The sequence below is a fragment of the Xyrauchen texanus genome, chromosome 8 (genome assembly GCF_025860055.1).
Source record: "Xyrauchen texanus isolate HMW12.3.18 chromosome 8, RBS_HiC_50CHRs, whole genome shotgun sequence".
Lineage (NCBI taxonomy): Eukaryota > Metazoa > Chordata > Actinopteri > Cypriniformes > Catostomidae > Xyrauchen > Xyrauchen texanus.
The window spans coordinates 47,465,821-47,490,946 of NC_068283.1; the positions used below are offsets into that span (position 1 = coordinate 47,465,821).

A 25,126-nucleotide genomic window follows, 5' to 3' on the forward strand; every position below is an offset into this window, starting at 1 on the left:
AAAGAGAGATTTTTATGAGCATTTGTCCAGCAGTTTTACGGACATGCAATCTGTCTGCTTTTACAACACACAATTTATCTGACGTGACTGTTTTACAGCCCCGCACGACCTTTGGCCCCTCTGTGGTCTTCCAGGACGATTATTAGGCGTTCTGGTACGTTCTGTGACCAGCAGAAACAGAGATATATTATACTGAAACGATTTATGGGATATGTCAAAACTGAAGGATTTACTTTAGTGTGAGAGACTTGACTTCTAATAAATTAATTTCAGTTGATGGATCTCCATGAAGACCGTTGGTACGCTCAGATGAAGTGATTCTGATCAGGAATGACCACAGAGGTATGATGCATGAAGGTTTTTTTCAGAGGCTGATGTTGTTTGTTCGGTGTTGGTTGTTCATTAACACACAGAGACACACCTGTACATGTATTTCCTCATCAAGTTCCTGTTAAAACACAAATCGCTGCAGTTAAAAGAGGACATGATGTCTGTTTAGAGGCTTCATGGGACGTGTGGAATTAAGCGGGTGGACTTCAGGAATTACATTTACCGAGCTGTGATTCACTGTAGACGGAGAACGTGATGTTGGGTTTGTTGTGGCTCTGCTTCGCGTCTGTGTTCTGGGTCTCTGGATTTGACATTTTATCCTGTAGAAACTCGTCAGTCACAATGAATGTGGTTCTGCTGGAGGATGAAGGTTCGCCCTGGAGTCTGAAGTTTGTACAAAATGTGGTCGATAAAGCTGTCGATGAGGAAAACCACAAGAACAAGGTTGCAGGTGAGCAGAAGCACGCTTGAAAAGACTTTGAGTTGTTTTTGTTGGAGCTCCAGTAAAGTATGGTAGAGCATGTGAGCGTTTAATGTAAGTTCAGCTCTGGTATCGGGATTCGAGACCCACATCTGTGAGCAACATTGAGACTCTCAGTGTGTTTGTGAGGATATAAAGTGAAACATAAAAAGCATTTCTGCAGAGACATTAGATAGGAAGACATTAGTTGACAATCCTATTATGCACAAACACTTGAAGTAATTCTTACCATATTTTAAAGTGCATTAGTTAACAGCTTTAAAGCCGTGTAAAAGATGTATTCATTTAAGATACTTTTATTTTGTTCTGTTTGGGGAAGTTATGGACTATATTGAAAAGAAATATCTGACAGCGTGACATACGTGTATTGAGTTGTTTGCATGGGAAAAACACAGTTTGAGAGAGCATTAAAGAAGCAAGCGGTACCAAAACATGAATTAATACCTTCGACCGTGTTGAACAGCTTCTGTATATACAGAAAATGTTTTGTAGCCTGTTTAGTGACAGTACTGAAGAAGGGCCTGAAACTCATGTGGTCAAATATCAATCAAATATCCACAGCATGAATAATAATAAACTGTTGTGCTCTTTTATTCTTGAAGGGTTGGACTTCGTGATCAAGGTGCTGTTCAGTGGTTTTAACACGACCCTGTACCGGCGCAGAGGTTGCAGCAGCAGTACTTGTGAAGCCGTGGAGATCCTCAAATCCCTGCATGTAAGTTCTGCATTATTTCACTCTAATGTCCTGAAACTGCAACTCAAAGGACATTTCAAGGACTTTCCACTGCGTTCATGTTAATAAGCGTGTTGTCCTTCCTCAAGCGCGCTGGAAACCAGCGCTCTACTGGGCCGTGTAAAACCCTGCAGCGGTAAATAAAGTGACATTTTAAGAGATTTTTCTCTTTGTTTTGTCCACTAGAACAACAGTGAGGTCGGCTGTGTCATGCTGGGCCCGTCCTGCACATACGCAACTTTCCAACTGGTCGAGTAAGTTACTGATCATGGCTGTTTATCATTACTAACCCTAAAGCACTACATCAACCCCGTCACAGTGAGCTTAGCTTCAATTGGTAACCGAGTACATTCTGGTGGTATCACTGAATAATCACAACCTTAAGAAAACTGTATTTTGTCACACCCTATTATTTACAATCAGTATAGAATAGAGGTCGTCTGCTAGTGGAGTTTGCCGATACCGATATTTAAGGTGTTGGAAATGGGAGATTGTTTGCCTGATTTAAAATCGATTTATACTATTATTTAAAAAATGTATTTACTGTACCTTGAAGGGCACAGACAGGGAGGCAACAAGAGTCCAAAATGAACCAAATCCCAAAAGCTGTTTATCGTGCTGCCAAAATCCCAGTAATAATCGGAGAAATTAAGATTTGGTGGATCACGTGGGGATATTTGATTATAAATAAGCTTGAAATACACCAGGGACTCTTCTTCAGATATAATGCTCTATATGTAAGTATTTCCCAAGTGAGCATTTTATAGCTTATAGATTCACCAGATGAAGTTTTGTATATACGTTATACATATATACTGTATATATAACCAGATGAGGTTTATTGATGTGGAATCAAAAATAACACGGATTAAAAAAGTACTATCGACAACTACAACTACTGTAAGGCGGGGTGCCAATGTGTTTGCATTCAAAGGTAAAGAGCAAATGTATGATCTTTGAGAAAATCAACATATAACTTTCTCGCAATTAGCAACTCTTCCTGAGGCACCACACCCCACTGAGCGAAGACTGCAAATTCACACCTCATTGTTGCCCTTCCACATCTGACCCATTCTCTCCTCTCTCCCCTTCATCCATTCCCCTTCAGCTCAGAATCACCTCAAACTCACCTCAGATCTGTATGTAACAAAAGATCTATATCTGATGTCTACAAATAATGTAACTAGTGTAACATGTTTGGTATCATTTAAAATGTCTCAGTGCGTCTGGTATAGTGCTCTTATTCCCAGGTTTGTAAAACTTAATGACAACAAAGTTATAAGGTCTTTGCCAAATGCTTTATAATTCTGGGAGGTCTATCCCCCTCCTTGAAGGTTTAACACCAGGATGTCAAAGGATAATACCATTTGGTACACAATGTGTATTCTGTCTGGATATTTAGGGAGGGCTGGTCCAGAGCTCATGGTTCTCTGTAGTCAGAGGATCCAACACAGTTTACTGTGTGTAATTTAGATCAGGTGATTGCAATTCGAATTTCTTATGTTTTGATAAAATGTCTAACTTTGACTTATCACTGTCTAACTGGAATTGATGAATTGATTATGTTACCTGATCAATAAATTGTAAACATTTGATTTTATTCTGACTGACTCTGACATTGTGTTTCCCAAACAGATTGAACGATTCGTATGTTACCGCAAGTCTGCGTCAGATTAGTGACGACTAATATTTGGCATCGATTCAAGTGTACTTGGTTTGCAAAGACAAAAAGGGAATTTCCGTTTAGAACAGCAAACGCTGCTTGACCAATCTAAATTCGGGTGTCTAACCTCTGTTTTGATTTGATGTTTCTCCAGATAAGTGTACGTGGGAAACCACGCATGGCCAATCCAAAGCTATTATAAGAGAAGTTATGTTGGTCAACTTACATCTGTAATAGTGGCCGTGACCTCTACTGAAGAAAACGTTACGTTACATTCAAGTGTGTGCAATTCCATGGGGCTATACTGAAGTATCTTTGATTGTGTATACGTGAACGTGACCGATCTCAGGTATATAGCAATTACCTCTGTTTGATGATCCAATACTGGCCGCTTGTGATCGTGAGACCCGCGGTGTAGAGAAAAACACGCGAGGACCTCAAAGCGACATAGTTTCCTAATCTGAACTTTTAATGATGCTCAGATATCATTAAAACCGTTTTCATTTATGGAGTCAGATGAAATAACGAGGTAATGCATAAGAGAAAATGTATTTCATTTAATATTGTTGTGTTGCGTAACAAGAAAGACAGTAACGCGCAGAGACCTTCACCTGTATTATTGGAGACCGCCATTGGACCGATAAACGGGCTTACACTACAATATCAGGAAGATAAGACCCTTCCTCTCTGTACATGCCACACAACTGCTCGTTCAGTCCCTTGTCATAACTAGAGTGGACTACTGTAACGCTCTCATTGCAGAACTTCCTGCATGTGCAATTAGACCCCTGCAAATGCAGCAGCACGTCTGGTCTTTAATGAACCTAAGAGAGCACATGTTACACCACTCTTTGTCTCTCTCCACTGGCTGCCGGTTGATGCACGTGTCAAATTCAATGCTCTGATGCTGCATACAGAACAGTCACTGGGTCTTAAGAGTTAATATGTTGTAATGTTAAATAGTTTCGCCATCAGTCAAGTCATAGGCATCAGAAGTTTCTGGTGGGGTTTGAGGCAAATCTAGGTGGGCATTGCCCCTCCAGCCCCCTCCCCATACCCAGTCATGCATACAACACACAAATGACTCCGATAACAGAAATGAAGCCAACTTTCTGTCTTTCTCTCTCTCTCTCAGTCAAGAAATTGGTTTGACTTTAACTATCCCGATCATCTCAGCTGGTAGTTTTGGTCTGTCGTGTGACTATAAAGAGAAACTCACCCGTCTGTTGCCTCCTGCACGCAAAATTGCCGACTTCTTCGTCCATTTCTGGAACGAGGACATTTTTCATCTGAAACCGGAGTGGAAAACAGCATATATCTATAAAAAACCCAACAACACAGAGGAATGCTTCTGGTAAACACATGATTACATACTACAGACAACATAAACACACATAACACAAACATACACTAAGATGTTTTCTGGCAGGTATATAAACGCTCTGGAGGCGCCGTCCGCTCTGTTCTCATCCAATGTCTCCAGAGAGATGCTGAGGAGCCAAGGGGAGCTGACAGCAGCCCTCAGAAACCCTGATCGCCATAGCAACAGTTGAGTAAACGCCTTATCTATCTGTCTGTCTAATTTTGATAATAACAAGGTACTTTGATATAATTCATTGTATTACATTTTTCATGGTATTTACATGGTACAACGGTGTGTTTGTTGCAGTTTTTGTTGTGTGTGGAACTCCAGATGATGTTCAGTTCATTAAGAACACAAGCAGTGTTCCAGCAGAAGTGCTGTTTGTCCTCATTGACCTGTACAAGTGAGTCCATGATCTTCATCTTCATAAAGCCACCTCAGATCCTTTCACTCACTCTGCTGCACTGATGGGAAGTCCAATTTATTGTAGTGAATCAGTTCATTCTGACATTTCATTTAAACAATCAGGTTAAAATTAACGACTCACCTATTCACTTGAATGAGCAGCGTAGTGGCAGGCTGAAGTAGCAGGAACAAACCAGATGATGAAGATATGTGAAGAACCCAAGTGCAGTTTATTTACAAGGTGCAATAAATCCAAAAAACTTAAATACCAAACGTGAAATAACTCCAAAGTGAAAACAAAACTTAAACATGAACTTAACTAGACTAGACTACTAGACTTGACTTGAATAAGACTTGATAAAGTTGCCACAAAGAATACCTGACAAAGAACAAACAAGAGGGTTTAAATACACAGACTGGGGGCGCTGTGTACATAGCTGAGGGCGCTACAGACAACAGGGGACCAGAGGGCGCTGAAGACCACAGGGGACCAGAGATCACTACAGACCACAGGGGACCAGTGGGCATTGAAGACCACAGGGGACCAGAGGGCGCCACAGACCACAGGGGACCAGTGGGCATTGAAGACCACAGGGGACCAGAGGGCGCCACAGACCACAGGGTACAAGAGGGCACCACAGACCACAGGGGACCAGTGGGAATTGAAGACCACAGGGGACCAGAGGGCATTGAAGACCACAGGGGACCAGAGGGCGCCACAGACCACAGGGTACAAGAGGGCGCCACAGACCACAGGGGACCAGTGGGAATTGAAGACCACAGGGGACCAGAGGGTGCTGAAGACCACAGAGGACAAGAGGGCACCACAGACCACAGGGGACCAGTGGGAATTGAAGACCACAGGGGACCAGAGGGTGCTGAAGACCACAGAGGACAAGAGGGCACCACAGACCACAGGGGACCAGTGGGAATTGAAGACCACAGGGGACCAGAGGGCATTGAAGACCACAGGGGACCAGAGGGCGCCACAGACCACAGGGTACAAGAGGGCACCACAGACCACAGGGGACCAGTGGGAATTGAAGACCACAGGGGACCAGAGGGCATTGAAGACCACAGGGGACCAGAGGGCGCCACAGACCACAGGGTACAAGAGGGCACCACAGACCACAGGGGACCAGTGGGAATTGAAGACCACAGGGGACCAGAGGGCATTGAAGACCACAGGGGACCAGAGGGCGCCACAGACCACAGGGTACAAGAGGGCGCCACAGACCACAGGGGACCAGTGGGAATTGAAGACCACAGGGGACCAGAGGGCGCCACAGACCACAGGGTACAAGAGGGCACCACAGACCACAGGGGACCAGTGGGAATTGAAGACCACAGGGGACCAGAGGGCATTGAAGACCACAGGGGACCAGAGGGCGCCACAGACCACAGGGTACAAGAGGGCGCCACAGACCACAGGGGACCAGTGGGAATTGAAGACCACAGAAGACCAGATAGTGCTGAAGACCACAGGGGACCAGAGGGCGCTACAGACCACAGGGGAACAGAGAGCGCTGAAGACCAGAGGGCACTACAGACCACAGGAGACCAGATGGCGCTACAGACCACAGGGGACCAGATGGCGCTACAGACCACAGGAGACCAGATGGCACTACAGACCACAGGAGACCAGATGGCGCTACAGACCACAGGGGACCAGATGGCGCTAAAGACCACAGGGGACCAGAGCGCGCTACAGACCACAGGAGACCAGAGGGCACTACAGACCACAGGGGACCAGAGGGTGCGACAGACCACAGGAGACCAGAGGGCACTACAGACCACAGAGGACCAGATGGCACTAAAGACCACAGGAGACAAGAGCATGCTACAGACCACAGACCATATTAGGATGGCCAGAAGACTGGGGTGGAGCAGGCTGGGGGCACGGAAACCAAAGCTGGAAGAGGACCCGGAGACCAGGTCGGACCAGGCGATCAGGGCAGAGAGTTTAATGACCGGTGTGGAACAAGAGGGTTTAAACACACAGACTGGGGTAATAAGATAACAAGAAAGCCAATCACAAGACTAAACTAATAAAATAACGACCAATGACAGAACTGAAGTGATAAAAGACCAATAAACCAAAGACCATAAAAAACAAGACACATGAAACATGAGGAAAACAGGAAACCACATGACTAAGACACATGACAAGAAACAGGAAGTAAATGCATTTCAAAATAAATCACTTGAAAACAAAACATGAACAAAAACACACATAGATGTGACAGTAGCACTGGGAAGTCCAATTCTGTTTAGTGACTTGGTTCATTCGGACTGTTCATATAATTACTATGGTTCAAATAAACGATTCACCAATTCACTTGTATGTAGTGTTGGGAAGTCCAATTCATTGTAGTGAACAACATTTATATCGACTAAACAATATAACTATATTTAAAAAGTAGTATTATTTAATTCGGTAATCAGAACATACAATTAAATCAGCTGACAGTTACGAATATACTGTAGTTAAATATAAAGTTTCTCCCCTAAATCTGTTAGCTTGTAGTGTAGCTACAGTTTCTCAGTGTTTGAACCTTCCTGTGTGTTTCAGTGAGGGATATCACATCAACCAATCCAGCTTTGAGCACATGAGGAACGTGCTGGTGGTCACCACACACAACTTCAGGAACTTCTCCAACAACAACTTCTGGAAAATAAACAGCACGGTAAATCTCGCTCTCTTTTATTTCAAAGCCATTCATGTCAAACGGCAAAGTTAACACAGAAATGATTATTATGACATCATCTGTTCTCCCTATTGTTGTTCCAAATTACCTTCTTTCCTCATTATTGAAGAACACTTGGTCACTCTTTTGCACATAATGAAAGTGAACGAGTCTGGACACCCATCTTTGTGTGGGAGGACCCATATTTAAGCAGTTATTCACTGGTAATCATCCTCTCCAGTGAGCTGTTATCCGCTGCCACCAGATCATTGAGTCATTGAGTTAAACTCAAGAACCGGACCTGATTCGCAAACAAATATTCGTTAAAAACAGCAATTAATGAAGGTCTCCTTAGCAACCAAATTGGCCCGGTTGCTAGGGAGGGTAGAGTCACATGGGGTAACCTCCACGTGGTCGCTATAATGTGGTTCTCGTTCTCGGTGGGGTGTGTGGTGAGTTGAGCGTGGATGCCGCGGAGAATAGCGTGAAGCCTCCACATGCGCTACGTCTCCACGGTAACACGCTCCTCAAGTCACGTGATAAGATGCGCGGATTGACGGTCTCAGGAAGCAATTGAGATTCGTCCTCCACCACCCGGATTGAAGCGAGTCACTACGCCACCACGAGGACTTGGAGCGCATTGGGAATTGGGCGTTAGGAAAAGCGGAGAATAAAAATGCATTAAGGCGTTGCCACGATTTTTGCCGTACTTCTACGACTTTTTGTAAACAATAAAATTACGTCACTGTGACTTCATTGTGAGCAACAACTTGGTTACAAAAGGTAAGTGCTCACAATGATGTCACAGTGATGTACCACATTTGTTTTTTTGGCCACCTTGTATATGACATTTGGTACACATATTTTATTAGACAGGGAAAACAATGTGGTTGGAGCCGCCGCACGATACCAGACGATCAGGGATGCTCGACAACTGAACGCGTGTCTCATCGCCACATCGTGTGTTTACAGTGTCAATAGCTTTAGTGTAATGAGATCGATCAAGCTGCCGTTGTTTTGAAAGCTTTGATCCGACATTATCCAATCCAGCATTATCCAGTTGGTGGAATAGGGGCATAAGACTCGTGGCTACGCCAGAGGTTTGAGCACAGCTAATTAAATTCTCACCCTGCAGGTGCTGAACGATTACGTGGTCGGTTACCATGACGCTGTGCTTCTGTTTGGTCATGTGATGAGAAAGAATCTACTAGCCATTAAGTCGTCCGACGAGACCAGCGGCATCATCGAAAACCCCTTCAGAAACATGTCGTTTGAAGGTGAGACTCGTTTACTACCTAGTGTCCTGAACAAACACTGTCACGCTGGATGAGTGAGCAGGAATCAGGGCCGTATACTACTGAAAGTGTGTGTGTGTGTGTGTGTGTGTGTGTGTGTGTGTGTGTGTGTGTGCAGGGGTTGGTGGACACTATGAATTAGATGCTAGCGGTGACAGAGATCTCAATTTGTCGGTAGTTTACACGACTAGTACAAACCAGGTGAGACGCTTTATAAACTCACGTCCTTCCCTACAGTTTAACATCCTGTTTTGCGTGTATAATTGTGACATTATGGCAGTAAAATGTCTCTTGCGCTCTCTTGTTTGTCTTCAGTATAAGACGCTGTTTGTGTTCGACACGTCCAGTAACAAAACGAAGCAGAATCACTCGAACCCTGACCTGCCGTGGGCCGGATCCCGTCTGCCCAACGACAAACCCGCTCACGGTAACTGCATCACTCCGACTTCAATAAACTCCCGCTATTAAAGGAGCTCCATGTCATTTGTGTGTTTGTTTTTCAGCATTAGAGGTTCAGAACATCATCATGATCGTTCTCGGCCTCAGTGTTGTCATGGCGACTGCGATTGCTTTTATCTTGTACAGGTACAGCACGAGTAAATCTCCACATTTCACCCTCACATCAGGTTATAGTTCACATGAAGAAGATGAGCCAATTTTGAATAGCGACTTCGTGGTTAGTAAGAAGTGCAGTGACTGTATGTGTGTGTTTTCAGGCAGAACAGACGAGTGCGTTTCAATCAGAAGAAATGGTCCCACATCAATCCAGCGCTCATCACACCACTACACGACAAAGCCACAAACTACATCAGTCTCAGAGTAAAGCTGTCTGCGTGTCTTATATACGATGATCTGTTTGTCCTCTCTGAACATGTGTTCACTGACTGTGTTTGTTGTAGATTGATGAAGATAAGAAGGGGGACAGCAGCATGCAGATACACAAGGGCCGATATGACAAAAAGGTGGCGTTCACTCTCTCATGTGTGTGTGTGTGTGTGTGTGTGTGTGTTGTGTAATCTCTCTCTCTCTCTCTCTCTCCAGCCGGTCATCCTGAAGGAGTTGAAGAACACAGATGGGAATTTCTCGGAGGATCAGCGGATTGAACTCAACGCAGTAAAACACTCGTTTATACTTTATTATAAATCTCTCCATTATATCCCGTCTCAAACTCAAGCATTCTCATGACTGTAATGTCAAACAATTATGATATAGTATTTACATTTACAGTATTTTTACATCTTAATAGTATTTGTGGTACTGCCGTTAATTTACAATTATTTAAATAAAATAGTAAATTAGTGAATTACAGTAAGATTGTTTTACTGTCTTTAATTTACAATAAAATAGTAAATTAGTGAATTACAGTAAGATTGTTTTACTGTCTATAATTTACGATAAAATAAAATTGTGAATTAGTGAATTACAGTAAGATTGTTTTACTGTCTTGAATTTACAATAAAATAAAAATAAAATAGTAAATTAGTGAATTACAGTAAGATTGTTTTACTGTCTTTAATTTACAATAAAATAAAATAGTAAATTAGTGAATTACAGTAAGATTGTTTTACTGTCTATAATTTACGATAAAATAAAATTGTGAATTAGTGAATTACAGTAAGATTGTTTTACTGTCTTTAATTTACAATAAAATAAAAATAAAATAGTAAATTAGTGAATTACAGTAAGATTGTTTTACTGTCTTTAATTTACAATAAAATTTTAATTAAATTGTAAATTAGTGAATTACAGTAAGATTGTTTTACTGTCTTTAATTTACAATAAAATTTAAATTAAATTGTAAATTAGTCAATTACAGTAAGATTGTTTTACTGTCTTTAATTTACAATAAAATAAAATAAAATAGTAAATTAGTGAATTACAGTAAGATTGTTTTACTGTCTTTAATTTACAATAAAATAGTAAATTAGTGAATTACAGTAAGATTGTTTTACTGTCTTTAATTTACAATAAAATAGTAAATTAGTGAATTACAGTAAGATTGTTTTACTGTCTTTAATTTACAATAAAATAAAATAAAATAGTAAATTAGTGAATTACAGTAAGATTGTTTTACTGTCTTTAATTTACAATAAAATTTAAATTAAATTGTAAATTAGTCAATTACAGTAAGATTGTTTTTACTGTCTTTAATTTACAATAAAAATAAAATAAAATAGTAAATTAGTGAATTACAGTAAGATTGTTTTACTGTCTTTAATTTACAATAAAATAGTAAATTAGTGAATTACAGTAAGATTGTTTTACTGTCTTTAATTTACAATAAAATAAAATAAAATAGTAAATTAGTGAATTACAGTAAGATTGTTTTACTGTCTTTAATTTACAATAAAATAAAATAAAATAGTAAATTAGTGAATTACAGTAAGATTGTTTTACTGTCTTTAATTTACGATACAATGTAATTGTAATAAAATAAATACATTGTGTATAAGATTATATTTCAGTAATGAGAATCACCTTTGAGAACTTAAAACAGCATCTGAACACGTTACCGTACTGAGAACAAGATTGTGACATACAAATTTGTTTAATTGTCATGAAAATGTCACAGTTTCAAAACAGCTTCATGGTCCTAAAAATCAGATAAAATATATTTTCTCACAAAAATATAATTTGTTGTTGCTGTCTTTGGTTTTGGGATGCAATATGAGCACATGATGGTGAAGATAACACTCTCTGTCCCTCTCAGCTGCTGCGCATAGATTACTATAACCTCACTAAATTCTACGGGACGGTGAAGTTTGAGTGTGGGGTGTTTGGAGTTTTTGAGTTCTGCGAGCGAGGATCACTCAGGGTAAAACTGTCAGTGTTATTAAAGACAACAGATGAACACATGAGATCACTGCTGTCCTGTATCAATGTTCTCTCTTGTTGTTTGTTTTCTCAGTATGTGCTGAACGATAAGATCTCGTATCCGGACGAGAGTTTCATGGATCTGGAGTTTAAGATCTCAGTCATGTACGACATTGCAAAGGTGTGTGTGTGATTTATATCTGCACAGATGTTTTACTGCGGTGTCCATAAACACACTTTTAGAGTTTGAAGAGTTTATGGCACTGGGAATATAACTCTCATATTATGTTCTCATAAACATGTGAATGGGGGGCGTGGCCTAAAGTCAACATGAAACGAGACATTAAACCAGAAGAAAGTGTAGGCGGGGCTTAATTTGATCCATCAGGACTTGATTGGATGGCAAAAAGTGGGCGTTTCATACCAGAGTTTGCAGGAGACTTTAAAAGGGGCGCTTAGTGATTTTTTGCTAATTGCTAAATGAGTGGCGGTGGCATAGTGAGCTAAAGCACATAACTGGTAATCAGGAGGTTGCTGGTTCGATCCCCACAGTCACCACCATTGTGTCCTTGAGTAAGGCACTTAACTCCAGGTTGCTCCGGGGGGATTGTCCCTGTAATAAGTGCACTGTAAGTCACTTTGGATAAAAGCGTCTCCCTAATTCACATGATGTTGTGCGTGTAAATCTGCTCACTGTCTCCCTCTGTTGGTGATATCAGGGAATGTCGTACCTTCACTCCAGTAACGTCGGCGTTCACGGGAGACTGAAATCGACAAACTGTGTTGTGGACAATCGTATGGTGGTGAAGATCACGGACTTCGGCTGTAACACGATCCTGACGCCCGGGAAAGGTCAGTTTTGCAATCTGAGACGATACTGAGACATGCATGAGAATAATACAGTTTACCCAACTGCAGAAATACCATTGAAATAGGTTACATCAATGAACATCATTTAATTGTGTCTGTGTGCGTTAGACTTGTGGACGGCGCCCGAGCACATGCGTGTTCAGGGAATCTCTCAGAAAGGAGACATCTACAGTTTCGCCATCATCTCTCAGGAGATCATCCTCAGAAAGAGTCCGTTTCACACCAGCTGCTGCTCTGATACTTCAGGTACAAACACAACACATTCATGCTCTTTAAAGGTTTTCTGAACATTACAATATGACTGAAAGGACTCCAGCCAGGTCTCCTTAGCAACCAAATTGGCCCGGTTGCTAGGGAGGGTTGAGTCACATGGGGTAACCTCCTCGTGGTTGCTATAATGTGATTCTCGCTCTCGGTGGGGCATGTGGTGAGTTGTGCGCGGATGCTGCAGAGAATAGCGTGAAGCCTCCACATGCGCTACGTCTCCATGGTAACACGCTCAACAAGTCACGTGATAAGATGCGCGGATTGACGGTCTCAGACGCGGAGGCAACTGAGATTCGTCCTCTGCCACCCGGATTGAGGCGAGTCACGACGCCACCACGAGGACTCTGAGTGCATTGGGAATTGTCCGTTCCACATTTGGGAGAAAAAGGGGAAAAAAGGATGTTCCATTAACGTTATTTAAATATTTGTTCCTAACCTTTAAATAATGTTAGCCAAAGTTGGTGGAACACACAGTATCCTGTGACACTCATCTGATCTACACATCTGTCTCACTCTGTTTCAGAGAAACTGTATCATGTTCAGAATCCGAGAGGGCCGAATGTCTTCAGGCCGGATCTCAGTTTTGAGTCCGTTGGAGAGACTGAGGCAGAGGTACAAATATCTTCTTAAACATCACACAATGGAGCGCAACGGTCTGGCTGCAGAAGTTACAATCATATTCATTTTCTTCACAGACAAACAGAATTTAATGATAAATTATAAATATATTATATAGATATTTTCCCTTTTCTCCCCAATGTGGAATGCCCAATTCCCACTTCTTAGTAGGTCCTCGTGGTGGCGCGGTTACTCGCCTCAATCCGGGTGGTGGAGGACGAGTCTCAGTTCCCTCCGCTTCTGAGACGTCAATCGGCGCATCTGATCACGTGACTCGCTGTGCATGACATCGCGGAGACTCTCAGCATGTGGAGGCTCATGCTACTCTCCACGATCCACACACAACTCACCACACACCCCATTGAGAGAACCACTAATCACCACCACGAGGAGGTTACCCCATGTGACTCAACCCTCCCTAGCAACCAGCCCAATTTGGTTACCCCATGTGACCCTACCCTCCCTAGCAACCGGGCTAATTTGGTTACCCCATGTGACTCTACCCTCCCTAGCAACCGGCCCAATTTGGTTACCCCATGTGACCCTACCCTCCCTAGCAACCGGGCTAATTTGGTTGCTAAGGAGACCTGGCTGGATTCAAACTCGCGACTCCAGGTGTGATAGTCAGCGTCAATACTCGCGGAGATACTTAGACCCCCGCACTATAAATCTTTAAAGTCAGTAAAGTGATCTCTGAGCTTGGTTCTACTAATTATTAAAAAATAATCGTGTTTAATGGCGCAATTCCTGTTGAAGAACTACACTACCCATAATCCTGAGGAGAAATCCACCAATCAGAGAATCACAGCTAATAAAATGCACCAAAAGAGCTCTGCAGCGACGAGTCGCTCTCCTGATGCTCTCAAACTACCTACTGTATATATTTGCATATAACTGAATATTTAGCAATGAAATTTAAATATATTGTTTCTATACTTATACTCAACTTTAAATCAATCCTTGTATTTTTACATTTAATTCGATTCCATCATTCACAATGATTCATGGGATTGTAGTTCAGACTTATTTTCTGGTTAATATCTAAACATTATTAAAACAAGAACAATTACTGGGCGATAAATGACGATTTTAAGTCTTAATTTCAGAGAAATGGAACAAAATTTGGTGGGTTTTATGTTTAAAACAAGACAAAAGTATTTGCCAATGGAGGAATAAAAATACACTCTTTTCCCCTTTGAATCAAGTTTTTATTCTTCCCAAATTGGCGAATAATTTTTTCTTGTTTTAGGCATAAAAGTTCCTAAATTTGGTCCGATTTCTCTGAAAACACGACAAAATATCTTGTCATTCTGCTTCTCAAGTACATTTATACAGTTTTAAGAATGCTTAGACATTCGTTCAATAAAACAAGACAAAAATACACATTTTTATCCGTGTTGTTGGTTTGGTTCATGGGTTACAACTCTTCAATGAAGGACTTCATGAAGCCCCAATGGAGAACACACTTCTGTAAGCGAGACCTGCTATAACAGTGTATCTGTGTGTGTGTGTGTGTGTGTATCTGTGTGTGTGTGTCTGTGTGTGTATCTGTGTGTGTGTGTATCTGTGTGTGTGTGTGTGTGTGTGTGTAGCTGTTTGTGTTGATCAAGAGCTGCTGGGAGGAGGATCCAGAGAAGAGACCGGACTTCAAGAGAATCGAGGGCACTCTGGGTAAAATCTTCAGGTGTGTGACTGAAGCCAGACTCGTGTGTGACGTTCATCTGATAATCCTCCAACATAGCTGACGTCCTGCTGTGTGCTTGAATGTGTTTCTGCAGTAACCTCCACAACCAGGCCAACGCCAGCTACATGGACAACCTGATCCGCAGACTGCAGATGTACTCCAGAAACCTGGAACACCTGGTGGAGGAGAGAACGGCGCTGTACAAGGCCGAGAGAGACCGAGCCGACCAACTCAACTGCATGCTGCTGCCGGGGTCAGACACACGGCCAAATACACCAGTTATAACCAGTGTAATGCAGTTAGAAGTAAACAGCTGTCTCTCTCTCTCAGGCCGGTGGTGCGTTCACTAAAGGAAACTGGCCGCGTGGAGCCCGAGCTGTATAATGAGGTCACTATCTACTTCAGTGACATCGTGTGCTTCACGACTCTCTGTCATCACAGCACACCGATGGAGGTGGTGGACATGCTCAATGACATCTACAAGAACTTCGACAGCATCCTCGACAACCATGACGTCTACAAGGTACATGCTAAAACCACCCAGAACACCTTAGCAACCATATAGCAACATCCTAAAACCACTTACAATGCCCTAGCGACAACATAGCAACGCCCTAGCAACACCCCATCACTGTGGTAGTGAGTCAGAAAATGTAAAAGTCCAGTTTGAAATGAAAACGATGTGATATTTCATGGTTCATTACACTTTCTGTGGCCCGCTCGGTTCTTCCGATGGCCAGTCCGCCCCTGATCGGCCCCAAAGTGCGTCGACCCACCGGGAAAATGCCCGGTATGCCAGATTACCAGTCCGTCCCTCTCCCTACCCTAAACTTTAAACCTAAACCTAACAGATAGTGTCAGAAAAAGCACATGTGAGATGAAAAACACAATTATGTTATTTTGAGGTGCTTCTACGTCACTTCGGGCTCACGTGTTGAGTCACGTGTTGAGTCACGTGTTGAGTCACGTGTTGAGTCACGTGTTGAGTCACGTGCTCTTCAGGACTCAATCCTCGATCAAGCTTATAAATATAGTTGATTATGTGAGGAAAACATTATAAGTCATGCGCTATAGTAAAAGTGTTTAGATGTCATAAAATGGCACCGCGTGAGGAGCAGAACGAAAAGTGTTTATGAGCCGTTTTACTCGTGAGTTGAGTGAAAGTGAATAAAAGGAATTGGTGCTGCGGAGCCGTTAGGGTTCATCTCACCAGGAATACTGCTGCGGTACGAACAACGAGCCACTTAAAAGTCATTTTGCAAACATGTAGATTTAGAAACATTTACAATAGAGCAAATGTTAAAGGGGTAGTTCACCAAAAACATGTAAATTCTCTCATCATTTCCTCACCCTCATGTCATCCTGGGTGTGTTTGACTTTCTTTCTTCAGCAGAACACAAATGAAGATTTTTAGAATATTTCAGCTCTGTTGGTCCATACAATGCAAGTGAATGGTGACCAGAACTTTGAAGCTCCTAAAAGCACTTAAATGCAGCATAAAAGTAATCCATAATTCTCCAGTGGTTTAATCCAAGTCTCCAGAAGAGTACATGATAGGTGTGGCTGAGAAACAGATCAATATACAAGTCCTTTTTTACTATCAATCTCCACTTTCACTTTTACATTCTTTTTGTTGATTCACATTTTATTTTTTATTAAAATTTGTATTGATTCATATGCACATAACAAAACTCAACACATATACGAAGAATGAACATTTTACATTTCAACCCCACTAATACAATCCCACCCTGACCCCCAAAGAACACCGCTGTGGTCCCACATAATAACACACACACACACACATGTAGTGTTTCCATGTTTTATGGGGACTTTCCATAGACATAATGGTTTTTATACTGTACAAACTTTATATTCTATCCCCTAAACCTAACCCTACCCCTAAACCTAACCCTCACAGAAAACTTTCTGCATTTTTACATTTTCAAAAAACATAATTTAGTATGATTTATAAGCTGTTTTCCTCATGGGGACCGACAAAATGTCCCCACAAGGTCAAACATTTCGGGTTTTACTATCCTTATGGGGACATTTGGTCCCCACAAAGTGATAAATACACGCTCACACATACACACACACACACACACACACACACACACACGCACACACACACACTCCAAAAATCCCCCCAAAAAATAAAAATAATAATTGCATTAATTCTTCATGCATATCGCCCCCTACTGGACAGGGAGAAGTATGTAATATTGATCTGTTTCTGACCCACATCTATCATATCACTTCAGAAGACATGGATTAAACCACTGGAGACTTATATATGACTTTTATGCTGCTTTTATGTGCTTTATGGAGCTTCAAAGTTCTGGCCATCATTCACTTGCATTGTATGGACCAACAGATCTGAAATATTCTCCTAAAAACCTTCATTCGTGTTCAGCAGAAGACAGAAAGTCCAGGATGTTGATTACTTCAGGATGTTTTCTCTCTGATAGGTGGAGACTATCGGTGATGCGTACATGGTTGCGTCGGGTCTGCCGAGACGCAACGGGAACAGACATGCGGTGGACGTTTGTCTCATGGCTCTGGACATTCTGGAGTTCTTGGGAACGTTTCAGCTCAGACACCTGCCGGGAATTCCGTTGTGGATCCGAATCGGAATACACTCAGGTACACACACACACACACACACACACACACACACACACACACACACACACACACACACACACACACAATAGAAACTCATGGGCCTCATTCATCATGAAATACCAGCAGAATACATTTCGAGGAAAAGGCGGAGAGAGTGTCAATGCAGTTCATTTAAATGAGTGGAACTGAAGAACGGGACAGGCTTTTGGGCTTCACTGCTAGTAGATTAAATGAGTTACTGTATTATATACACGTGTGTGTGTGTGTGTCAGGTCCGTGTGCTGCAGGTGTTGTGGGTAATAAGATGCCGAGGTATTGTCTGTTTGGAGACACAGTCAACACAGCGTCCCGAATGGAGTCCACAGGCATGCGTAAGACACACAAATACACACAATCTCATATGCACACATATAACACACACACTGTACAGTAAAGCATCAGTGTTTGTGCAGCTCTGAGGATTCACGTGAGCGAGTCGACCATTGAGATCTTACAGAGAACAGACTGTCAGTTTGAGTGTGAACGCAGAGGAGAAACTTACCTGAAGGTCAGAAACCCCAACACACCTGTACTAGTGCTGCACTGTGTAGTGTGCATACTGCACTCATGTATACTCCTTCCATCCACACTAATCCATCCTCATAATGTAAAACCGTGTGTGTGTGTTTCAGGGGAAAGGGAAGGAGATGACGTATTGGCTAACTGGAGTAACGGGGCGGAAATACAACCTGCCGACTCCACCGACAGCGTAAGAAAGCACACGCGCACCTCTTGTGATGAATCAAGTGCACTAGTCAGATCACACGTCATACTGAACTCACACACTGTGTTTGTAATGTCAGAGAGAACTTCCAGCGTCTGCAGCAGGATCTGGCCGACAGAATCATCTCTGCGCTCGACAAAAAAGGAAACGAATGGAGGAAAACACTCTCAACACGGCAGAGACGAACACAGAGACACAGCAGCGATAACCAGCCTGAATACCTGCACCTGACTGACCCCAACACACACCTGTAACACACGCACCTGTAACACACGCAGAACCGTAACACACGCACACACCCGTAACACACACACACCCGTAACACACACGCACACCTGTAACACACACACACACCCATAACACACGCACACACCCGTAACACACGCAGCACACCCGTAACACACGCGCACACCCGTAACACACACGCACACCCGTAACACACACACACCCGTAACACACGCACACATCCGTAACACACGCACCTGTAACACACGCAGAACCGTAACACACGCACACACCCGTAACACACACACACCTGTAACACACACACCTGTAACACGCACACACACCCGTAACACCACACACCTGTAACACACGCACTGTAACACCACACATAACTGTAACACACACACACCGTAACACACACACACCTGTAACACACACACCGTAACACATAGAACTGTAACACATGCACACACCTGTAACACACACACACCAGTAACACCATGAGAACCGTAACACGCATACACCGTAACACTGCACACACACCAGTAACACCATGCAGAACCGTAACACTACGCACACACCCGTAACACACACACACCCGTAACACACTGCAGTACACCTGTAACACACACACACACCAGTAACACACACACACCGTAACACTACGCACATACCGTAACACTGCATACATACCCGTAACACACACGCACATACCCGTAACACACGCACACCCGTAACACACGCACACCCGTAACACACGCACACCTGTAACACACACACACCTGTAACACACAAACCCGTAACACACACACCTGTAACACACAAACCCGTAACACACACACACCCGTAACACACACACACACACATCTGTAACACACACACCCGTAACACACAAACACCTGTAACACACACACACACATCTGTAGCACACACACACACACACACACATCCGTAACACACACACACACCTGTAACACACACCCGGAACACACACACACCTGTAACACACACACATCTGTAGCACACAAACCTGTAACACACATACACACACACGTAACACACACACCCCCGTAACACACACACACACACCTGTAACACAACAGACACAACCGTAACACACACACTCGTAAGACACACACACCTGTAACACACACAGACACACCGTAACACACCTTCATGTTGAATGACTGTCCCAGTCACTATTGACTTACACTGTGAGGACAGAAGACGCAATTAAAGTGAATGGTGACTGAGACCGTCATGCAGGTCTGTAACGAGTGAATGACGGCAGAACATTCATTTGTGGTGCAACTGTCCCTTTAAGAATCCTTCATGGTGTTTTTGTGTAAATCATATTTGATATTCATTGAGCCAATATGATGATTTTATTTTGTATGTGTCTTTTGTGCAATATGACTTCATAAACACTCTTTTCTTACCAATATATGAAGAGACAAACTGTATTGTATTACTCAGAATGTTTTATTTATCAAATACAGGAATATACATTATAAACACATGACACTGTTTCTGAACATCTTAAAAACAGAATATATCATTTTATCAGTCAGCAGAAAATCTCTCTTCAGAGACTGTTATTATTTTTCATGTTTGTGACTTTAAAGTAACAAATAGTGACATTTCAAACTGAATTCATCCCATATGATGATCTATAACTGTAAATAAACTATTATACACATGACAATCAATATGCATATAGCTGAACTCAATATATATAACTGAATATTGCGGGTATCGATGGCCTGATTTCAGATATAAACACAGTTTAATGTGTGCAAACGTCCGGTGTAATGTTCATTTAGCTCACATATAAAGACATTATCTTTCAGTGCTTTAATTATTCAGGGAGACTTCTAAATTTCACATTATGACAATATCAAAACCATACAGTAGATATAAACACAACAACTCTGAAGTGATCTGTAAAGAACAAGATCAGGATTAAAGAGATAAATCAATATTTCTACCCAGTTTTTAACCCTTTGTGCGTCACTTTAACAGAGTTACTCAAAGGTGCTTAGAGGAGAGCATTGTCCACGCCAAAACATCTGCCATAATAATATGATATATTAATATTATTTTCCACTTTCACTGACTTTAACCAACATCAGTCCTGATCATTTTCACCAAATATTCATTTTCAGGATTTTAACCCTTTAAATGCCAGTTTGTTTACATAATGAAACACAAAAAATGTATAATTTTCCATATACTAAATGCCAAGGGGAAATTATATAGATACACACTTATATCTGCATCATGTATTCAGTTGTCCTGCAGGTCTCTATAATACAGTAAACAGAGAATACACACACACACACACACACACACACACACACACACACACCTCTATAATACAGTAAACAGTGAATAGGGGAAAAGCTTGTATTTGCTCCACAGGATAAACATGAGGAAAATGGCGCCATCTGGTGGAAAATATTTAAAATGTACATTTTAAAGTCAGGGCTCCGTAATGAAAGTATAATATCATATAATTAATTTATGCTTTAATGGCACTGGGATCAAATATTGCAGTTTCAATGGGGACATTTTTGTCCTGAAGGTCCCGAGTGAAACTATTGTGTGTACACAGTGTGTTATAGATGTGTTATAGATGTATTATAGGAACTGAGGCTGAAATATCAAAATTACACCAAAATACACACCTTTGGCAAAATATATGCCGTTGGTATTAACAGCCAAAATTATCGAAAAAGCAAAAATGAAAAAGGCAAAAATGTCCCGAAGATCGCACAAGGGCTAAAATTTGAAGTTTGCACATATTTGGTTGCCGTTCGGATGTTTATTATTTACCATCAGATGATATTTTTATTCAGACGTCTACAGGTTGTCCAGTTTTGGTGGTGACGAGGGCGGAGTCTCCCAGTTCTGTCGCAGGAAGTGGCAGTCCATGCTCCGCCCTCCCATTACACATACTCCGCCCACACGGCCCCTCAAAGACTGGCACTTCCTGTGTCTTTCCGTTGAGGTGCAGCCAGGGAGAGAGCACTTCCTCTTCCTGATGTACTGCTTCCGTGGCATGAGGCGTCGAGTCCTTCTCACCAGCTGGACACATGCAAGAATAAACCAACACATAAATCAAACGCTGCTTTCCCTCGGCAGAAACTCCCTCAAATCATCGTTGCTTTACCTGGTCAACATGGTGTTTCTGGTGTGCTGGTGTCCACACCTGGCTTTACACCATCTTAACCAGAAACCATCGACCAACAGAGACAGCACCAAACCAGAACTACCCAACATAAACCAGTCTGGACCAGCATAGGGAAAACTAGAGAGAATAAAGGACCTGTACTTTCACTGTTGAAGCTGAAATGTGTCTTTTATGCACCACAAGTGCCACCAAACAGTTGGCTTGATAAATCCTTGTCTAAAAGTAAAACAAAATTACAAGTAGAGGTCATATACTCTCTCTCTATATATATATACACACACACAGAGAGAGAGAGAGAGAGATTTAAAGCAGATTAGAGGTCTTTATAGAGATTATTCAGCAGAGACGGGCCACTTCTATTAAAATGAAGGGAGAAATTGGAACGAGTTCAACAGTCAACAAATGTAGAAAGGAAGTCCCGCCTTAAAGTTAAAAGAGCCAATCACCTTTTAGATACAGACATCGCCTGTCAATCAACTCTAGAACAAGCATGAGCATTAGATATACAAGCCGGGGAAATGTTGTTTTTTAGCGAGATGTGAGGTCAGATTTGATTGCTGATTTTGAGATTTTGGTCTCTCTCCATTCAAGAAGACAGGAGCTCTGCTGAGAGCGGTCCAAAGATGGCCGACAGCGGAATGACTTTGCCTTTTGTGGGTTTGTTTACATTTGAATTTTTGAAAGTCATGAGCATTCCGTTGGCTGTTTTGAACATTCCATCAGTGCGAGTCTATGGAACTGTTGTCACGACAACACAATGATTTAAAACTCCCCTCATCTGCTATTGGTCGAACACACAGAACGTCCCACCTCAAACTCAAGCCATTGGTTGAATCAGTGTGTTTGGTTGGGCTGGATGGGTCAGAGGAATGCTTTGACAGCCTCAGAGTTTCACTTCAGGTCAAATCAGCCAACGGAAAGATGTTCTTATTGTTGACTCTGATACGATATGAGAAGGAATTGTCTCATTTAAATCAGCTTGTTCCAGCATATTCTTCTGACTCATACTAACTATGCTTCAGATTTCACAGCTGAGTTTACTGACGTGAAACTAAAGCGAACGCTCCAGAAACCAGCGAAGCTCACACTCGTGTTTGCTCACTGTCAGTAACGCTTTTAATATTGCTCAAGTGTAAGACAAGAGTCAGACAGAGTTGCCTTGAATTATGGCAGATAAATACACAAAGAGAACAGCAACAGTATGAAACACAACGCTGTCAAATTAGATCAGATTTGTCCTCTTGTGAACTCATCGGCCTCTTAACAACACTAAAACTGTTGAGTTAAATTTAACACAAGAGTGTCGTTGTGTTCTTCCTCTGAGAGCTGCAGACCGGCGTATGTGTGTGTGTGTGTGTGTGAGAGTGAGTGAGTGAGTGTGAGAGAGAGAGAGAGAGAGAGAGAGAGTGTGTGAGTGCGTTTATGTGTGTGTGTGAGACGGAGGCATGGGTAATGGGTGCATCCCTGAAGACCCCAAACACACACAATATTGTTCCCAGAAGTGAGCTAAATCCCTCTTTTATGGACATTCAGGGACGTCCTCAATTGGAAAACTGATTTATAAATGAAGCAACAGCAAATGCTGTTTTAAATATCTAAGAATGCTCATATTGCCTTTAGTAATTCTAATGATCAAGTCTACATGTTCTTGAGTCTCACCTGTGTTCTGTGAGGTCCTGTTGTGATGTCTGTAGATGATGAACCAGAACAGCAGCACCAGAACCGAACCGCTCAAGACCAGCCCAACACAGATCCACACGATGGGACTGACGGCAGACCAGGACTCTTCTGGACCTCTGGTGTTGAACACGGGCTTCAGAACCGGCGGAGGAGCTTCTGCACACACACACACACACACACACACACACACACACACACACACACACACACACACATGAGCGGTCTGGACTAGTCTGATGGTTTTAGAGAGCTTTGGGCACTTCTGAGCTAATAAGGAACATTATAAAGGGCAAGTACTGGCGTTTACTCACTGGTGCCGTGTGAAGGGGTCCGCTCCAGGGATTGCTGAGAGATACAGAGCTTGAGCAGAGAGTCCCACACAGAACCTGAAGAACATGACCTCCTCTCCATCACAACCACTGAAGACCTGATACAAGACTGAGAGAACGACACTGACAGGAAGAGACAGAAACTTTCACTTCTTCTTTTGTGATGAGGAAAGAGTGAATCACGGTCTCCAGAGACACACCAAAGAGATAGAGAGACACGACACGTGTTTGAGCTTCATTTCAAATGCTGTGTGTATTGTTTCAGACGGAGGTTACTGGAAGGTTGCAGGCTCAACCTCAACACAACTGCCCCAATATATGAAACCAAACGTAAAATCACAAGTAAACACACACCTGAAGGCAGAAAACTAATCGATGAGAATAAGTGAACGGTTCGTTGCTAAAGAAATGGAGGGATTATCTAAATAATGTTTTGGTGTAATCATCATTCTGGCACAAATGCTGTCGATTGATCTGAAATTACACCTGGAATATTCCCAATCCGAGTAATCACTATATGGTTGCTATGACAACGTGCAGTTAAAGGGATATTTCCCCCCATAAAGGATCATTTACTCACCCTCATGCCATCCCGGATTTTAGTAGAATATTTCAGCTCTGTAGGTCCATTCAATGCACGTGAATGTTGACCAGAACTTTGAAGCTCCAAAAAGTACATAAATGCAGCATAAAAGTAATCCATAAGACTCCAGTGGTGTAATCCATGTCTTCAGAAGTGATAGAAAAGGTGTGGGTGAGAAACAGTTCAATATTTAATACTTCAATTGTTTTTTTTTTTACTATAAATCTTCACTTTCACTTTTACATTCGTCTTCTTTTGTTTTTGGTAATTCACATTCTTCACACATATCGCCACCTACTAGACAGGGAGGACAATTTATAGTAAACAAAAGGACCTAAATATTGATCTGTTTCTCACCCACACCTATCATATGACCTCTGAAGACATGGATTACACCACTGGAGATGTATGGATCACTTTTATGCTGCTTTTATGTGCTTTTTGGAGTTTCAAAGTTCTGGTCACCATTCACTTGCATTGTATGGACCTACAGATCTGAAATATTCCTCTAAAAA

At 42.1% G+C, this 25,126-nt stretch overlaps 2 protein-coding genes across 2 annotated transcripts; one reads left to right on the top strand and one right to left on the bottom strand.

Moving 5' to 3' along the window:
* The first annotated feature begins 473 nt into the window (after positions 1-473).
* Positions 474-18,855, top strand: gucy2ca (guanylate cyclase 2Ca). The gene is made up of 27 exons (XM_052132876.1): positions 474-781; positions 1,414-1,526; positions 1,731-1,798; positions 4,343-4,561; positions 4,637-4,755; positions 4,877-4,973; positions 7,548-7,662; positions 8,798-8,939; positions 9,076-9,158; positions 9,273-9,384; positions 9,461-9,542; positions 9,674-9,776; positions 9,857-9,919; positions 9,999-10,070; positions 11,668-11,772; positions 11,866-11,952; positions 12,491-12,623; positions 12,750-12,887; positions 13,432-13,520; positions 15,119-15,210; positions 15,305-15,463; positions 15,541-15,733; positions 17,682-17,856; positions 18,111-18,209; positions 18,291-18,385; positions 18,510-18,586; positions 18,681-18,855. The coding sequence occupies exons 1-27, from the start codon at positions 586-588 to the stop codon at positions 18,853-18,855; spliced, it is 3,201 nt and encodes a 1,066-aa protein (XP_051988836.1). The 5' UTR covers positions 474-585.
* A 133-nt stretch (positions 18,856-18,988) lies between these two features.
* LOC127648351 (tumor necrosis factor receptor superfamily member 13C-like) lies at positions 18,989-25,021 on the bottom strand. The gene is made up of 4 exons (XM_052133013.1): positions 24,011-25,021; positions 23,679-23,855; positions 19,516-21,913; positions 18,989-19,083 (listed from the first exon to the last, which is right to left on the bottom strand). Exons 1-3 carry the CDS (start codon positions 24,108-24,110, stop codon positions 21,681-21,683), a joined length of 510 nt encoding a protein of 169 aa, XP_051988973.1. The 5' UTR covers positions 24,111-25,021; the 3' UTR covers positions 18,989-19,083; positions 19,516-21,680.
* Positions 25,022-25,126: the final 105 nt, after the last annotated feature.

Coding starts and splice junctions, on each gene's coding strand:
- gucy2ca (XM_052132876.1), top strand. CDS start 586: ATGTTGGGTTTGTTGTGGCTCTGCTTCGCGTCTGTGTTCTGGGTCTCT. Junction 15,211..15,304: donor ACTCTGGGTAAAATCTTCAG/GTGTGTGACTGA, acceptor GTGTTTCTGCAG/TAACCTCCACAACCAGGCCA. Junction 18,587..18,680: donor CTGCCGACTCCACCGACAGC/GTAAGAAAGCAC, acceptor TTGTAATGTCAG/AGAGAACTTCCAGCGTCTGC.
- LOC127648351 (XM_052133013.1), bottom strand. CDS start 24,110: ATGGAGAGGAGGTCATGTTCTTCAGGTTCTGTGTGGGACTCTCTGCTC. Junction 23,856..24,010: donor GACCCCTTCACACGGCACCA/GTGAGTAAACGC, acceptor GTGTGTGTGCAG/AAGCTCCTCCGCCGGTTCTG. Junction 21,914..23,678: donor CAGGACCTCACAGAACACAG/GTGAGACTCAAG, acceptor GCATGTGTCCAG/CTGGTGAGAAGGACTCGACG.